General features: G+C 45.4%; 1 protein-coding gene across 4 annotated transcripts in view; it reads left to right on the top strand.

Moving 5' to 3' along the window:
* Nucleotides 1–12,572, top strand: part of col11a2 (collagen, type XI, alpha 2) — a 91,470-nt gene that overhangs the window by 37,538 nt on the left and 41,360 nt on the right. For all 4 annotated transcript variants that reach the window (XM_030740547.1, XM_030740550.1, XM_030740549.1 and 1 more), the window contains 2 exons: nt 12,023–12,233; nt 12,382–12,544. In XM_030740547.1, coding sequence (XP_030596407.1) covers nt 12,023–12,233; nt 12,382–12,544 — 374 coding nt within the window. The remainder of the gene's footprint in view (nt 1–12,022; nt 12,234–12,381; nt 12,545–12,572) is intronic.

Below are 12,572 nucleotides of genomic sequence, written 5' to 3'. Positions count from 1 at the left end.
TCCCCGGCCATGACACTGACTCCGTGGTATAATTCACAAACGCACAGCTTAAAGCAGATAACCCGTAAACTGGAGAGGGAATGGCGTCTCACTAAATTAGAAGATCCTCATTTAGCCTGGAAAAAGAGTTTGTTGCTCTATAGAAAAGCCCTCCGTAAAGCTAGGACATCTTACTATTCATCATTAATTGAAGAAAATAAGAACAACCCCAGGTTTGTTTTCAGCACTGTAGCCAGGCTGACAGAGTCAGAGCTCTGTAGAGCCGAGTATTCCTTTCACTTTAACTAGTAGTGACTTCATGGATTTCTTTACAAATAACATTTTACACATTAGAGAAAAAATTATTCATAACCATCTCAAAGATTTATCTTCATGTTCGGCTGCTTTCAGCACTGCTGGTATTTGTTTTGACTCGTTCACTCCAGTTGATCTTTCAGAGTTAACTTCAATAGTTACTTCCTCCAAACCAGCAACATGTTTATTAGATCCCATTCCTACTAGACTGTTCAAAGAAGTCTTTCCAATTATTGATGCTTCAGTCTTAAAAATGATCAATTTGTCTTTATTAGTTAGCTATGTACCACAGGCCTTCAAGGTGGCTGTAATTAAACCGCTACTTAAACAGCCATCACTGACCCAGCTGTCTTAGCTAATTATAGGCCAATCTCCAACCTTCCTTTTCTGTCAAAGATCGTTGAAAGAGTAGTTGTAAAACAGCTAACTGATCATCTGCAGAGGAACGGTTTATTTGAAGAGTTTCAGTCAGGTTTCAGAATTCATCACAGTACAGAAACAACATTAGTGAAGGTTACCAATGATCTTCTTACAGCCTCTGACAGTGGACTCATCTCTGTGCTTGTCCTGTTGGACCTCAATGCAGCTTTGATACTGTTGATCATAACATTTTATTACAGAGATTAGAGCATACTATAGGTATTAAAGGTACTGCACTGCAGTGGTTTGAATCATATTTATCTAACAGAGTCCAATTTGTTCATGTAAATGGGGAGTCTTCTTCAGACAGTAAGGTTAATTATGGAGTTCCACGGGGTTCTGTACTAGGACCAATTCTATTTACATTATACATGCTTCCCTTAGGCAGTATTATTAGAAAGCATTGCATCAATTTTCATTGTTATGCAGATGATACTCAGCTTTACCTATCAATGAAGCCAGGTGATGCACATCAATTAATTAAACTGCAGGAATGTCTTAAAGACATTAAGGCCTGGATGACCTCTAATTTCCTGCTTCTAAATTCAGATTAAACTGAAGTTCTTGTACTCGGCCCCACAAATCTTAGAAACATGGTGTCTAACCAGATACTTACTCTGGATGGCATTACTTTGGCCTCCAGTAACACTGTGAGAAATTTTGGAGTCATTTTTGACCAGGATATGTCCTTCAATGCACATATTAAACAAATATGTAGGACCGCTTTTTTGCATTTGCGCAGTATTTCTAAAATTAGAAACATCCTTTCTCAGAGTGATGCTGAAAAGCTCATTCATGCATTTATTACTTCTAGGGTGGACTATTGTAATTCATGATTATCAGGCTGTCCTAAAAGCTCCCTGAAAAGCCTTCAGCTGATCCAAAATGCTGCAGCTAGAGTACTGACAGTGACTAGAAAGAGAGAGCAGATTTCTCCCATATTGGCTTCTCTCCATTGGCTCCCTGTTAAATCTAGAATAGAATTTAAAATTCTTCTCCTCACATACAAGGTCTTGAATAATCAGGCACCATCTTATCTCAAAGACCTCATAGTCCCATATCACCCCAACAGAGCACTTCGCTCTCAGACTGCTGGCTTACTTGTGGTTCCTAGGATACTTTCAGGCGCCTCTTCTGTGGAACCAGCTTCCAGCTTGGATTCAGGGGACAGACACCCTCTCTATTTTTAAGATTAGTCTTAAACCCTTCCTTTTTGATCAAGCTCATAGTTAGGGTGGGGATCAGGTGACCCTGAACCCTCCCTTAGTTATGCTGCTATAGGCCTAGTCTGCTGGGGGGTTCACATAATGCACTGTTTCTCATTCACCTTATTTACTTTGTTTATACTCCGCTTCGCATTTAATCATTAATTGATATTAATCTCTGGCTCTCTTCCACAGCATGTCTTTTCTCTCCCCTCAGCCCAACCGGTCGCGGCAGATGACCCCCCCTCCCTGAGCCTGGTTCAGCTGGAGGTTTCTTCCTGTTAAAAGGGAGTTTTTCCTTCCCACTGTCGCCAAGTGCTGCTCATAGGGGGTCGTTTGACTGTTGGGTTTTCTCTGTATTATTGTAGGGTCTTTACCCACAATACAAAGCGCCTTGAGGTGACTGTTTGTTGTGATTTGGCGCTATATAAATAAAATTGAATTGAATTGAATTGAATTGAATTGAAGACAGATGGTTTGAAAGGGGAGTGAAAGAAGCATCTATGTCCACTGTGAATAACCATCATTGAACAGAGGAGGTGGATAACGTCACCAACTTTCCCCCCCTTACAGTGCTGTCCTGAGCTCCCTTCCCAGACATCTCAACCCCCATTCACACCTTTGTTCTAGTGACCTCAATAGGCCATATGAAACAATGGAGCGAAGTCCTAAATTGGTTTAAACTGAAACCACTGATTGAAATGACCCACACCTCCCTTCACACCTGGGCACATGTGTTTACGCACATGAACAATAGAGGGTCATAACCACCTCCAGGGGACTGGTCTGACGAACATAAAGCATTGCAATTAGCTCTGTGCCTGTGTGAGGATGCAGCAGCATGCCTGCTGGTGCTGAGTGAAAGAGAGAGGGGAGACTATACTGCTCTAGTTGGGGCACTCCAGAGACGGTTTGGGCAGTATAACCAGCCTGTGCTACTGAGGTCAGAGTTTCACAACAGACGGAGACTGCCTGGAGAACCGCTGCGTATCCTGGCCCATGACATTGAGTGCCTCTGCAGGCGGGCCTATGACAACATGCCCCTTGCAGTGCAGACAGAGCTCGCCCATGATCAGTTCCTACAGGCCCTCGGTCCCAAAGAGCTCCGTATTCAGACACAGCTTGCTCGTCCAACCACACTCAGTGCAGCTCTGGAGTTGGAGAGGGAGATGCTGACAGGATCTCCTGGAGGGGCTGAGGATTCACCAGTGGTCAGAGCAACATCTGCACCTGCTGAGCGGATGGAGAGGCAGGGGGGACCACACAGCATGACCCAGACGGCTGCTCTTCAGTCACCTTCTCCCCGTGCTGGCACACGCCACCGACCACAAAGCTGCTGGGGATGTGGACAAGCTGGACATCTCATCAGGCAGTGCCCCAGGTTTGCAGTGGCACAGGGAAACGGTCAGGGGCCCGTATAGGTGGGAGTACACGGGCCGTCATGACCAACACCCCCACACTACCCACATTGTCACCTGGCATGGTCATAACTGTAGGCTGGACCCAAGTTGGTGACTTTTGCCACATTCCGGTGGTGGTTGATGGGGTATCCTGCACAGCACTCCTCGACACGGGGTCCAACACAACACTGGTCCGACCCGACATCATTCCAGCTGGGACTGCCATGCAAACAACTGATGTGCAGCTTAAGACAGTGACTGGTGACCTGGCCCCCATAAAAGGGAGGGGGATGTTCCAGTTTAAGGTTGGAGACCTAACCATGCCTTTTGCTGCCTGGGTGGCAGATGTCCAGGATGCCTGCATCCTGGGGCTGGACTTTTTACGAGCCATTGATGGTGTGCTGGACCTCGGAAAAGGCTGTCTATTACTCCTGGGAGGAGAGAGGGTGCAGCTTAAACCCCCATCTTTAAACCCATCCCCTGCTGTAATAGCAGCTTGCACCTCGGAGTCCCCTGTATTACCACTAGTTGAACAGCGAACTGATGAAGAGGAGAGGCTGTCAGCAGTGAGGAACGTCTGGTCCAGGAACTGTGAGGGCCTGACTCAGCAGCAGCAAGGAAGTCTAAGGCAGGTGCTCCTGGACTTTAAAGACATTTTTGCCCTCACAGAGTGTGATGTAGGCCTGACACACTTGGTGGAACACGTTATCGACACTGGGGATGCTCGTCCTGTTAAAGTGCGCCCTCGTCGTCTTCCTCTGGCTCATCAGGAGGCGGCTGACCAAGAACTGTGTGAGATGCTAAAGATGGGCATCATAGAGCCATCTGAAAGTCCCTGGGCATCTGCTGTGGTGATGGTGCCCAAGAAGAACAGTCCACGAATGCACTTCTGCATGGACTACAGGCCACTTAATAAAGTTACTAAAAAGGACTCTTATCCCCTTCCCAGAATCGACGAGTCTCTCGACCCGGTGGAAGGGTCTTCTTGGTTCTCCACCCTGGACCTGCGAAGTGGTTACAGGCAGGTGCCTCTGTCCCCAGATTCCAGACCAAAGACGGCCTTTTGCACGAACAGGGGACTGTGGCAGTTCAGAGTCCTGAGCTTTGGCCTGTGCAACGCCCCAGCCACCTTTGAGAAACTTATGGACGGTGTGCTGGCTGGTGTCCCAAGACAGCAGTGTCTGGTCTACCTGGACGACCTCCTGGTGTATGGGACCTCTTTTGAAACCACCTTGGATACCCTGAGACAGGTAATGGAGAGAGTAAGGGCCGCAGGCCTTAAGCTGCACCCGGACAAGTGCCACTTCATGAGGAGGGAGGTGGAGTTCCTTGGTCACAAGTTGGGTCGGGAGGGCATCAGCACTTTGGAGGAAAAAGTGCAGACCATTAGGGACTGGCCCACTCCCGCAGACCAGGTGCAACTAAAAAGCTTCCTGGGACTGGCGTCATATTACAGGAGGTTCGTGAAAGGCTTCTCCTCCATAGCTGCACCACTCTTTCGCCTGCTGCAGAAGGATCACAACTTCAGCTGGACCCAAGACTGTCAGCAGGCATTCGACACCCTGCGCAGATCCCTGACGGAGTCTCCAAACCTTGCCCCACCTGACCCCGCCCTACCATTTGTCCTGGACACAGATGCAAGTAGTGTGGGACTGGGAGCCGTGCTGTCGCAGGTCGGACTTGAAGGTGAGAAGGTGGTGGCATACTTCAGCCGGGTCCTGAATAAGAGTGAGCAACGCTATTGTGTCACACGGCGGGAGCTCCTGGCTGTGGTGATGGCGGTGAGACACTTTAAGTACTACCTGTGTGGCACACCTTTTATCATCAGGACTGATCATGCCGCCCTCCAGTGGCTTATGTCTTTCAGAGAACCACAGGGGCAGGTGGCTCATTGGCTGGAGGAGCTCCAGGCCTTTAATTTCACTGTGGAGCACAGAGCAGGGGCACACCACTCCAATGCGGATGCACTATCCCGCCGCCCATGTGCCCCGACAGGCTGCCGTTATTGTGAGAAGCGGGAGGAGAAGGAGAGTGAACTCACAGCAACAGAAAATCCCGCAGAGCTCTCCTGCAGGGCACTCCTAGTGGTGGAAACGGCAGAATGGAGGGCCCAGCAGGAGCAAGACACCGACCTGCTACCAGTACTACAATGGCTTGAGAACGAGCAGCGACCTAACTGGGATGAGGTTACCGGGCTCTCTATCGCCACCAAAGGGCTGTGGGCCAAGTTCAATGCTCTAAGGTTGGACAAGGGAGTGCTGCAGCACGGCTGGAAAGATCCTGCCACAGGTGAGGAAAGGTGGCAAGTTGTGGTGCCCAAGTTGCTAAGGCCAGCGGTGCTGGAAGCCTGCCATGGGAGTAGAGGCGCTGGCCACTTTGGCGTGTCAAAGACCCTTCGCCGCCTGCGCCAGGGTTACTATTGGGGCCAGCAGCGTAGAAATGTGGAGGGCTTCTGCCGAAGCTGTGACTCCTGTGCCGTCCACAAAGGTCCGCTGGACCAGTCCCGTGCTCAACTTCAACAGCAACCAGCAGGAGCACCGATGGAGCGAGTGGCTGTGGACATCATGGGGCCATTTCCCCGGACTGATAGGGGAAACCGCTATGTGGTTGCTGCTATGGACTATTTTACCAAGTGGCCGGAAGCATACGCCATCCCGGACCAGGAGGCGGAGACAGTGGCTGACACATTAGTGGAGGGAATGTTCAGCAGATTTGGAACGGCAGGGGTCCTTCACAGTGACCAAGGCCATAACTTTGAGTCCAGGGTGTTTGCTGCCATGTGCGAACACCTTGGAATTCAGAAGACCTGCACCACGCCACTCCACCCCCAGAGTGATGGCCTGGTGGAAAGGTTTAATAGGACACTGGCCCAGCAGTTAGCCATCATCACGTCAGAACACCAGCGTAACTGGGACACTCACCTCCCACTCATCCTAATGGCCTACAGGTCGGCCGTCCAGGACTCCACCCAGTGTACACCTGCCCTGCTCATGTTAGGGAGAGAACTAAGGACCCCTGCTGAACTGGCTTTTGGGAAACCTCCTGATGCTCCGGATGCGCCACCGGGTCAAAGCTACGCCAGGAAGCTGCAGGACCAACTGGAGTCGGCACATTCCTATGCTCGGGACCAGCTGGCAAAGGCGGGACTGCGGCAAAAGAGAAACTACGACGTGACTACTAAAGGGAGGCACTTCCGTGCTGGAGAGCTGGTGTGGGTCTACAGCCCGAGAGAAAAAAAGGACGGTGTCCTAAACTGGACAGCAACTGGGTTGGACCCTGCAGTGTCCTGGAACGAGTTGGGGAAGTGGTTTATAGAGTACAGTTGCCACCTAGAGGCAGGAAAGTGAATCAGAATCAGAATCAGAATCTTTATTGTCATTGTACACAGAAGTTGCACAACGAAATTTAAAATGCATTCCTTTCTAGGTGCCTCAGACAATAAATAATAAAATAATAAAAATATGAGTGATAAAAATGATTACTAAAGTGGTCCTGCACGGAGACAGGATGGCCCCTTCCCCTTTCTCTGAGGGATGCGTGCAAATCCCCCACACTCCAGCTCAGCTGGACTCCCAGCTGGACATGGCTCCCACCCCATCCCCTTGTTCTCCCCCTCAGTTTCCTGTAGTTCATGCCACCCTTCGGAAGCCAAGGAGGCGACGTCAACTGCCTCCCCGCCTCAGAGACTGTGTTTTTCCCTCGAGGACAAGGAACTTTTTGTTGGGGGGGGCAGTGTAATGATCCATGATGGACGTTATTGCTAAATGTGTTTCACAGTTATTGTTCTCTTTAAGTTAGGTTGTTTTGGGGTTGAACCGGAAAGAGATGTTGGGGGGTCGCTGATCCAAAATGCTGCAGCTAGAGTACTGACAGGGACTAGAAAGAGAGAGCAGATTTCTCCCATATTGGCTTCTCTTAATTGGCTCCCTGTTAAATCTAGAATAGAATTTAAAATCCTTCTCCTCACCTACAAGGTCTTGAATAATCAGGCACCATCTTATCTCAAAGACCTCATAGTCCCATATCACCCCAACAGAGCACTTCGCTCTCAGACTGCTGGCTTACTTGTGGTTCCTAGGATACTTAAGAGTACAATGGGAGGCAGAGCCTTCAGCTTTCAGGCCCCTCTTCTGTGGAACCAGCTTCCAGCTTGGATTCGGGAGACAGACACCCTCTCTATTTTTAAGATTAGGCTTAAAACTTTCCTTTATGATCAAGCTTATAGTTAGGGCTGGATCAGGTGACCCTGAACCCTCCCTTAGTTATGCTGCTATAGGCCTAGGCTGCTGGGGGGTTCACATAATGTACTGTTTCTCATTCACCTTATTTTCTTTGTTTATACTCCACTCTGCATTTAATCATTAATTGATATTAATCTCTGGCTCTCTTCCACAGCATGTCTTTTCTCTCCCCTCAGCCCAACCGGTCGCGGCAGATGACCCCCCCTCCCTGAGCCTGGTTCTGCTGGAGGTTTCTTCCTGTTAAAAGGGAGTTTTTCCTTTCCACTGTCACCAAGTGCTGCTCATAGGGGGTCGTTTTGACTGTTGGGTTTTCTCTGTATTATTGTAGGGTCTTTACCCACAATACAAAGCGCCTTGAGGCGACAGTTTGTTGTGATTTGGCGCTATATAAATAAAATTGAATTGAATTGAATTGAATCCTCTCAGTGAGACAGAGGCTTTCTATCATGACATCTACATGGATGTCTTCTTAGGTTGTAAACCCTGAGGAATGTAGGTTAATATTGAAATGCAATTGATATGGCTTTCGTAAATAAATTTTCTCTGCCAATGCAAAATGGACTTAAATTTTGTATGTACTTCACACACACACACACACATATATATATATATATATATATATATATATATATATATATATATATATATATATATATATATATATATATATATATATATATATATTTTTTTTTTTTTTTTTAACAATCATTGCTCCATGAACAGTATTTAACAGAATTATTAAATGTTTGCAAGAAACTGCCACAAACCTTGTTTCTGCTCACAGCTGTTTTTGAGCCTGATTGGTTGTATTTTATGTTTCCTCTGTTCTATCTGTGGAAACCACTTTGATCTCAGTGCTTTTGTTTAGCTTGTATTTTGTATAATAGCTTGAGCTAGCTACTTGATTCATGGTAAGGTAAGGTAAAGTTTATTTATAGAGCGCCTTTCACAGACAAGAATAGTCACAAAGCGCTGAACAAACAGTCAATATAAAAAATGAATTACACCTTTTGCATTAAAAGAAAAAGAACAGTAAAACAACAGATTTAAAAAATTACAATGAGAGTAATTGATGAAAAGCTTAGTTGAATAAAAAAGTTTTCAACTGTTTTTTAAAAGAAATGGAAGACATCCATGTAGATGTCATGGAACTCCTGTTAAAGCCAGGGAGCAGAACTGAACACATGAGTCAACAGTTCTTTACTCTGTTGCCTCTTGTTTTACTTGTCAAATATTTCTAGAAGATTCAAATGATTCATTCTCCTTTGATAGGAGAAAGTTTGGGAAAAAGCTTCTTTTTTTTTATACGTGCTGATTTGATTTGCTGTAGTATGTGTTTCTAATCTGATACATAAAAAAGATCCTGATGGCTTGGAAGCCTTTCCTCCTTTTGCTTTCATACTAAATCATCTTTGTCAGTTGGTCTGGCACTTCTAGGGGAGACAAAATTTCTGTTTTATTTGGTATGTTGTTCACATGATATTTGCATATTCAAAATAAAACAAGTGGCACAACAAAGTGATCATTTCTGACATGAGAAATGCCCCCCCCAATATCACTCCTTTGCTTATGAAGTTTTTGTCATTATCAGGCATGCAATTCAGATAAGATTGAATACATGTTCAATATGAAATGCTACTTTAAAATAGTGAATAGAATGTGTATTTGTGCTCAATCTGTTATAAATTCAATAAATTTCACTTTCAGAAATAATTTTAGATATCTAAAAAAATACATATGAATACAAATGAAATTACAGGGTTTCCGCGGGGTAGTAAAAGGTAGTAAATTAAATGAGGTCAAATTAAGGTTAGTAAAAGGTAGCAAAAGGTAGTAAACAGAATTTGACTTGGTAGTAAATTTTTCATCACCCCTTCAATATATTTTGACTTTTCCATTGATGCAAACTTTTTGTTTTAAGTTCGTTTAACTATAAGATCTGTATAGAAATATAACTACTCAGCAGGACCTGAGCTGACATTGATAGACGAGCGGTTCCACTGTCCGATCTGCTGAGTCATTTTGCGCCTCGTCATGGGAAAATGTAGTTTTCACAACTTTGGCTCGATGACCCGGCAAAGACTGGCTTAACCCTCCGGAGTGCACGGACGCGCTGGCGCGTCAAAATGACATCGCCGATTTTAGATGACGTAGCATCGGGACGCTGATGCCACAAATCGAAAGTGCAGACTTCAAACTATGTACCAGTTTTTAAATTACGTTGATAGGCCAAGTAAAACCAGAGTTATGCCCAATAATTTACGCCATGCTTTTTCCTGTATATTGTCCTCACCTTCTATGTGCATTTTGTGCAGAAAGAAAGGGCGAAAATGTGAGTTTCGCTAACAGGAAGTGCTTGCTAATAAAAACAACAAAACAAAATTCCCGACAACCCCTTTCCTATTGGTGGGAAAATCAACCAATCAGAAAATTATGCGGTAACACGATGCATTTGGGTGCATTTGACTGCTGCGGAGCAGGTGAAAAAGTGGTAAAAGAAACATTACTGGCAAGTTTTGCCTGTGATGGTCCCCTCAGTGTTGTGGAGGACAGAAACTGTTTTTGAAAAAATTATACCAAACAAAGCAAGGTAAACAGTTTCTAAGGTCAACTATGAAGCTAAAAGCAAAAATACTAAAAAATGGCCAAATATACCCTGGACCCCAGAGGGTTAAGCCTGTCATGGGGAATGATCAAGAGGCGTTTTCTAAAGTGTGCAGAAAAAATATAAATTTGACCTGAAACGGTGTGACGGCGATCAAATCACATCGAGCATCCACCATTCACCAGCAGCGGATTCGTGCGCGTGTTGAGCAGATACAAAGCGCCTTGAGGCGACAGTTTGTTGTGATTTGGCGCTATATAAATAAAATTGAATTGAATTGAATTGAATTGAATCCCTATTTTGTTTTTTGGGGCGACTGCAACCTCAAGGTCAGCTACGAGCACAAGTATTGCCGTCACACCTCAGCAAAAAAACAAATTTAGATAGACAGATTCAACTCACTGTCATTGTGCGCACAAGGCACACGATGAAATGATTGTTCCAGATCACTCATCCAGCGACGAGCATCTGCGGTCATGCAGCCAGAGACCGGCACTACTGTTGGGCAATGTGGTTTAAATGTCTTGCCCAAGGACACAACGCAGCACAGGGACAGGGACTCAAACCGGCAACCCACCGGCTGCAAGACAGGCGCCTACCTACTGCACCACTTTTTGAAATGTGTTCGGAATATTAATGTGTATGAGGTCTTAGTCAAGACAAGGTCACAGTTACACCTTCAAGAAAGTGGGCTAAAGTTTTATCTTTGGTGAGAGATGGGCGATCATCTTACATGGCTCAGTGCTGTGAATCCACCGCTACCCCAAAAAAGGCTGCTGCCCAATTTCGTCCTGGTAGTAAAAATATTTTAGAGGTAGTAAAAATAGGTAGTAAAAGGTAGTAAATTTAACTCTAGGATTCCTGTATAAACCCTGAATTAGCTGTAGCTCAGCAGGTAGAGCAGGTCACCCACTGATCGGAAGGTAAGCGGTTTGATTCCTGGCTGCTCTGGCCTGCATGCCAAATCATCCTTGGGCAAGATACTGAACCCCAAGTTGCTCTCTGACACAAGCGTTGGAGTGTGAATGTTAAACAATAAAAGCACTTAGTCACTCATGGAAGTGAATGAATGTGTATGTATGAATGGTTAAAGGTAAACATGTTGTATGAGTGCTCAGACAGAGTAGAAAAGTGCTATATAAGATCTAGTCCATTTACCAAATAGTTATGCTTTACATGTTGCCTGTAAAAAAAATCAAGGTAATTCTACTTAAGAAAAATCATTAAATACATTTAACAAAATTAAATAATTTATACACAGGTTTTTTGTTTGATCTACATAATGAAATGAAGTTGCTTTTACTTGCTAATTTCATTTACTACACTGAAAAAGTTGAGTGATTTATACAAAGTTTAGTTTTGCTTAATCTACTTGACAAAATTAAGTTCACTTTACTTGGATTTTATATTTCATGTAAAGAAATAAGTAAGTACTTTAAACACAGAACAGTCTTGCTTCATCAACATAAATAAATTATGCAAATAGTTGCCTTTTTATTATGTAGACAGGGCAGGATATTTTTTCCCAGTCTGCTCACATTATTTTTTTTGCATTTTTGGCCACAGCAGCCTTCATAGATAGTAGAGGGAGACAGGAAATGGGGAGAAGATACAGGGAAAGACACGTGGGCAGAATGGCGACAGGCCAGGACTCGAGCCCACGCCGCCCACACCGCGGTGTATGTTTGTGGTCGCCTGCTCCAACACTGAGCTATCTGGGCACCCTGCTCACCTTATTTTTAAATAATTCTTTTGATTTATTTCTCCAACTTCTCTTCATCTTTTACGATCCACAAAAACCCCGCTGTTCATGCCTAATACTTTCTTACTGATATAGTTTCTTTTCCTCATCCACAGGTCATTTCCCGGAGAATTTCTCCGTCATGGCTCTGGTGAAGGCCCAGGCTGGCCTCCAGGCCTTCCTCCTCTCCATCTACAGCGAGCAGGGCGTCCAGCAGCTGGGTGTTGAACTGGGACGTTCACCTGTTTTCCTGTACGAGGACCAGAACGGCAACCCAGCCCCTGAGGACTACCCACTCTTCAAAGGCATCAACCTGGCTGATGGCAAGTCAGTAACCAGCAACAACAACCAGTTTGTGACTGGTTGAAATGACATGATTGGGGTCATGAAGGTGTGAATGGTTGGGAATAGTAAGGAATTTGGGGGGTTGATACCTGTTTATTTAGGGTCTGTGCTTCCTCCTCTTTGTCTCTAGGTGGCATCGTATTGCTTTCTCTGTTTCCAAGAAGAACGTGACACTGCTGCTGGACTGCAAGAAGAAAATGACCAGACCCCTGCCCAGGGGCAACAAGGCAGTGATTGACACCAATGGCATCACGGTGTTTGGAGCCCGCCTGCTGGATGAGGAGGTTTTCCAGGTGAGGAAGAGACAAACTTACTGAGTGG

Source organism: Archocentrus centrarchus, chromosome 11 (assembly GCF_007364275.1).
Source record: "Archocentrus centrarchus isolate MPI-CPG fArcCen1 chromosome 11, fArcCen1, whole genome shotgun sequence".
Lineage (NCBI taxonomy): Eukaryota > Metazoa > Chordata > Actinopteri > Cichliformes > Cichlidae > Archocentrus > Archocentrus centrarchus.
Note: the sequence above shows the minus strand (reverse complement) of the source record. Positions and strands in the feature narration are given on the sequence as shown.